Source organism: Oryx dammah, unplaced genomic scaffold, assembly GCF_014754425.2.
Source record: "Oryx dammah isolate SB20612 unplaced genomic scaffold, SCBI_Odam_1.1 HiC_scaffold_1905, whole genome shotgun sequence".
NCBI classification, from domain to species: domain Eukaryota; kingdom Metazoa; phylum Chordata; class Mammalia; order Artiodactyla; family Bovidae; genus Oryx; species Oryx dammah.
This window is the reverse complement of record NW_024072009.1, coordinates 1-5,833: the sequence shown is the minus strand read 5'-3', so window position 1 is coordinate 5,833 and position 5,833 is coordinate 1. Positions and strand designations below refer to the sequence as shown.

The 5,833-nt window shown below is 48.4% G+C and overlaps 1 protein-coding gene across 1 annotated transcript; it reads right to left on the bottom strand.

Moving 5' to 3' along the window:
• Positions 1–456: 456 nt before the first annotated feature.
• On the bottom strand, positions 457–5,570 carry LOC120859607 (scaffold attachment factor B1-like; the record flags this gene model as incomplete). Its single annotated transcript, XM_040235646.1, has 7 exons — positions 457–763; positions 916–1,055; positions 1,360–1,442; positions 1,566–1,715; positions 3,477–3,571; positions 4,553–4,602; positions 5,026–5,570. Coding segments are annotated over 7 exons (1,224 nt in total), but the record flags the coding sequence as incomplete, so codon positions are not given.
• Positions 5,571–5,833: the final 263 nt, after the last annotated feature.

Here is a 5,833-nt window from a genome sequence, read left to right as displayed (position 1 = left end):
CTTTCCCCACCTGCCTGGCTGTGTGACCTCCCTGCATCACTGGAGCCAACCTTAGGTGTTAACTACAACTATGTGCTGGGCCCAGTGGGACCCTGAGTGGCTCTGGAAATGTGGGTAGTCTTGGGGACCTGGGCCCACATCCATCCTAGTTGTAAGGCTGTCAAGAGTTGAATTATGAACATCCAGAGCTGCCCGTGACCCTAAAACAGCAGGCAGAGTGAACTGGTAAGAGCCTAAGGTGGGCACTCTGTGGATTCTGTGGCTCTATGGAGCGTCTGCACGGAGACAATGCACGGAATGAGTAAGATGGAGACTGGGCGCAGAGGCAGCCGAAGGCTGGCTCTGCCAAGTGTGGGTTACGAATGCACAATGGAGAGCTGCTGAAACCTGAGGCCAGCAATGAACATGGACTGCTGTGCCCAGACGCAGGCAAATAAAGCCAATCACACCCATAAATGAATTTTGAAAAGTTTTTTTTTTGTTTTAAAAAGGACAGTAATTCTTACCAAAACTATGAAGGAAAGCCTATAAACTTTCTCAATTTTAAAGTTCAAAAAACCCCTCCATTTTCAGAAGACTGACAAGCTTTTCTCAAATTAAGCTCAAGAATCCCCTAAAACACACAGAAAACTGTCAAAAGAAATAAATAGCCCAGGCAGGAAAAGAATACTCACTCGCTCTTTGGATCCCAACGTTTTGACACTGATAACAGGCACACCTTTAGATTTATCCATCACCACAGTCCGCTCAGTTCCTCGGCTTCCTATAGGAAGAGAGGAGTCAGGTAAGGGACACCTCATACTGAGAGAAAAGTACTCAACTTCAAGGAAAACAATGTAGTCTGTGTTGCCCATTAACCACACCAGCCAGGAACAGAAGCCAGGGTGCAATCTGTCACACCCACTGGTCAGCTACCTGACTTTGTGGCTCGAGAGCGCTCCGAAGAGCCAGGTTTCTGATCATCCTGGTCTTCACTCTTCTCTCCACTCCCGTCTTCACCCTTTTTAGCGTCATCTTTTCTGTCAGCCTTCTCTTCCCTCTTGAGGTTGGCAGATCTATAAATGGCATGCAGATGCAGATATGTGTGAGATGAAACACTGAGGGAACAACCCAGTGAAGACTCCGGCAATGAGCACCGAGTGAGGATGGGGCTGCTTCCGAGGCATCCACAGGACGGAGAACATGCAGCCTAGGAGAGGAACTCGAGACACCTCTGAGGACTGGCGGGAAAATCCTCCAGCAAGTGCACAGAAGGCAAGGGGGTGAAAGCCTCACAGCCTTTCCCACCCATGGAAAAGTGAGGAACAAGACATCAAGAAAAGGTCATCTTGGCCATAATCCCCTCGAGAAGACTCATACCTGTCAGCACTGCCAGACTTCTCTTTTTTCCTCTCCCCTGCTCTTCTCTCAGAAGTTTTCTTCCCAGCAGGTTCATTTATCACCTGGGAAAGAGAATCAGGTGAAAAAGAATCAGTTGGGAGTAGTAACTGATTTTGTAACATGGTCCCATCCCAGGAAGAAAATGGCCTCTTCCTTTTTATCCCGGGAAGAAAATGGCCCCTTACTTTTTCTACTGAGATCATCTTCCCATGGAGCTCTGTTTTGTGCAGGTGATTGATGCATTTTGTGGCCTCTTCCACTGTGGACATGGTAACGAAGCCGTAGCAGCGTGCTCCAGGACTCCGGGCATTGGTCACAACTTTGGCGCCCACCACCTTGAAGGAAAACACACATGTACATCTCAGACACAAAGCCCCCACACAGACCCCAACTGTCGTTCCCGCTAGTTCACCCCACTCCTCAGAGACGCTGAGAACAGGTGGACAACAAGCGGTACGGAAAGGCTGGGGAGGGTAATGCTGTGGCCTGACTGCTCCTACTCCATCCTGGCTGTTTCTCTAGAGAACGGGGATGACAGCAAGGTGGAGAGAGGAGTGAAGCTGAAGGTAGTGTCCTGTCAGAATATATTGTAATAATGTAATAATAATAATATATTAATATAGTAATAATATAATAATACAATAATGTAAATCTTGAAAGGAATGTTTCTGAATATGCAGTCAGTCAGGTGGACAGTGAAGTAGGAAGACACACCTACAGAAGGAGAGGGACACAGGACAGGTTTACAGAGAGCACTCTGGAACGCAGAGCCCACCCTACTCACAGAACAAAATTTAAGGAGATGTTTAAGGTGCTACAGATACATCCTAGATGCTAGATGTACAGGCTAGATGCAAGTTAACTGGCCCAACCACAGCAGCAAGCTAATGCTGGGGACATCCTTTAATGGCAGAAGGCCCACAGCTCAGAAGAGGTCCCATGAAGCCAGGAGCAGTGGCTGGTATTCGTCTGCATTTGGCCACATGGAGTTTTAGCCCAAAAGGAAGGCTTCCAAGGGGCCTGGTGCCCTATCCAAGCTGCAATAAGCCTGCAGTACACCCAAGACACTGCAGGTTCCAGACGGAAACTTCCCTGCAGAGAGCAGATGTTTGCTCTGATGGCCACTGCAGAATCAAGAGATGGGCCCTACGGAGTTACAGAGGCCAGGGTTTCATGAGTGTCTATGAGAAGCAAGTTTAATTTTAAGTTTTAAGTCAAGTTTAGTTCCTTGTTAGTTTCTCAGCATAAACAGCCAAGGTAAACAATGTTGGTTTTCTCCATTATCATTTTTTAATCCTGGGTATGAAGGCCCAAGGCCTGTGCTAAGTCTGACTTGTCAAAAACTGATTGAGGTTAGGGTACAGCAGCTTATTTGGAGAAGAGTCCAAGAAGCACTGGAAGGAAGGAGGAGGCGGAAAAAGGAGGAAGGAAAGGCAACACTCAATATGTATGTGTGTGTGTGTTGGGGGGGCTGCCCACCTGGGCATCATGCCCACCCTTTTCATGCCAAGGGAGAGAGGGAGACAAGCAGATGTGGCAGAATAGACACAGGCAGAGGCAGCCAGGATGGGGTGAAAACAGGGAGCAAAGACAGCTCCTGCGACTCTGTGCGCCCCACGCATGGAAATGAGGCTCCAATGGGGCCAGCAGCTTCCTGGTGTGGAAAGCTGGGGCCTAAGGCTGCCCGTAGGGGTCGGGTCCACAGGCCTTGTTCGTAAAATTTCTCTACAGCTTCACAGTGTTCTGTAATCACCACCATCTCAGAAGAATGCAGACTGTACCTCTGCCCAGAACTCCCCATGCCACAGTCTTCCCTCCCTGGATTTAAGGCTGGAAGCCAGTGAAACGGACTCAGGAAACTATCAAATGACTTGGTGGCTTGGGGGCCAGGGAAGCACGAGAAATACACAGTGGATGTGGGCTCTGGGAACTCCCACTGGTCTCACATCTCTTTGAGTGGGGGTGGACCCACCACAGGCTTACACACCTGCGAGTTCAAAGAACCGCAAGGTGTTCCAAGTTCTCACTGCCAGGGACAAGGATCTGCCACAGAGGCCATACTGCATGAGCTCACAAGCCTCCTCCCCTGGTCTTACCTTCCCATATTTGCTGAAAAGATTCTTCAAATCTGCAGCTCTGGTGGTAGAAGAAAGTCCACTAACCCAGAAATTCCTTCCACAACTGCTACGACCTATTTTAAAAGAAAAGTGAAATTGAAGTCGCTCAGTCATCTCCGACTCTTTGCGACCCATGGACTGTAGCCCACCAAACTCCTCTGTCCATGGGATTCTCCAGGCAAGAATACTGGAGTGGGTTGCCATTTCCTTCTCCAGGGGATCGTCCTGACCCAGGGATCGAACCCAGGTCTCCCACATAGCAGGTAGATGATTTAACCTCTGCACCACCAGGTTCAGGTCAAAAACAAGATACAGACAAAATCCTGAGTCTTAAGTATCTTAGAGTCATTCTAAACCAGATACTCCCTATTTGCTCTAGAGGCCAGCAGTACAAAGAAGGCTGGGGCTGGAGGCTGGCCTGCTGTCCTGACATGAGTTCTAGAGCTGCCCATGGGGTGGATAGAACTGATGGCAATGTCCCTTACTACGACTGGTCAGGGCCCACTGGGCCCGTGGCTGGGGTAGCCATCAGCTACCAGATGGCATCACCCATCCCAGCGAGGTGACTTTGGAACATAAGACAGGAGCTGTGACTGTGGAGCCTGAGATACATCCTCTCCCCAGTTTCTGGCCTTCTTTGAACACCGATTAAGGATGCGTCTGGAGCAGCCAGCAAAACTACTTCTCAATCAGCAAATTAATAAAGGGCTCTGGTGTTGATAAATCTGCCAATACCAGGGACCCACCAAACCCCAGTATCTGAAAACTCAAAGCATTTTCTCCATCTGCATGTGTCACTGTGTCCAAGAAGTTCACAAATCAGAGGGAAAGTCAGGACAGAGGAGCTCAAAGGACTCTGGCAAAATCAAGTGGCCAAATCAAATTGAAGTGACAGTTCCGCCCTGCAACCCAGAACCCGCAGAGTGAGGAAGCAGGTGGCTAGAGTGGAGAAAGGCTTTGAGACAGGCTTACGGGCCTGTGAGGTATAAATGGGTGTGTGATGACTAGAGCCAACTAGAACCATCGCTCCCGGGGGTGCCACCCTGCAGACTTACCCTTCTCCTCTTTGGAAAGCTTTTTTGTATCCGAGTCATCTTCGACAGAACTAGAGACAAAAGACAATGTCACTCCAGAAGGAAGAAGCAGAGAGGAAACTAACTCAAAATTATAAAATATGTGCTGAGGTTGCATACCTACCCGAAATTTAGTTCTGAAAAAAATGACACCCCTACAAACGTGTATTGGAAATCTGACCTAACCGTAAGATTTCAGACCCACAGGAGTTAATTAATTCTGCTGGGCTAAAGATAATTAGGAAGAATTAAAGAAAACAACCATGGCAGGTTGAGAAAAGAAAAAAGATTATGTAATCAGCTTAAAATAAACAAAGAGAAATCAAACATTCTTTAGAGGTAAACTACAATTGCATCAGTCTGGCTGGCCGATTGCAGAAAAACAGCTCATGTGTGTCATTAAACGACCAATGAAAAGGAGATAGCGTCTGGTCTAAAACTGAGAAAAAACAAACCTCATTTTCTGATCAGCGCCCTCACTGGCTGAGGACTCTTTAGGAGCCGGAGGGACTTCATTACAAGCTTCAAAAGCAAACTTCTTCACGTCTTCTTTGCTATCCCCGGGGTCCGGGCTTGAGGCTTCCGGGGGCGCTTCCACGGCCTCCTCGCTACAGGCTTCCGTGTTCTCTGAGGCTTTACTACTCTGCTCAATTGGCTTCTCTAGCCCTACAGGCTCACAGTCCATCCTCTCGTCATCGCCTGTCTGTTCCACGGGCTCCCTTTTCACTACCGCTAACAGGGTGTCTGCCTTGCTCGACTGAGCGTGTGCTGTTGACTCGTTGGCCAAATCTAAATCACCCTCCTCCGGATGGGCGCTGTCAAAAAGGTCCTCTTCCTCCGCAAGTTTTCTGTCTGGCCCCACGCTACTTGTTTCCTGTGCAAATGGCTGCTCCAGCTCGGAACCTTCTTCTTTTACTGGCTCAGATTTACAAGTTTCCCCCAAAATGTCGAGTATTTTCTCATTTTCTACGGATTTAACAGGAATAGAATGGCACAAGGTTTAATTACCAGGGAAATAAAGCAATCACAAATGTGGAACTGGCACGGCGGCCACACTAACACGAAGAGAACTGCTAGCTACACAGAGATTGGAAAACCCGCGGGTACACACACTTAACACTGGTTACACTACCTGCACTCCGACCGCCTATAGAGTAAGCCTCTATGCTACATGGAAGAGAAATGCATCCCAGAGACTTATTTAACCCCCAACACCTTCTGGCTGATTCTTGACAGTCTTCATTCTGTCGGCGTGTATATATG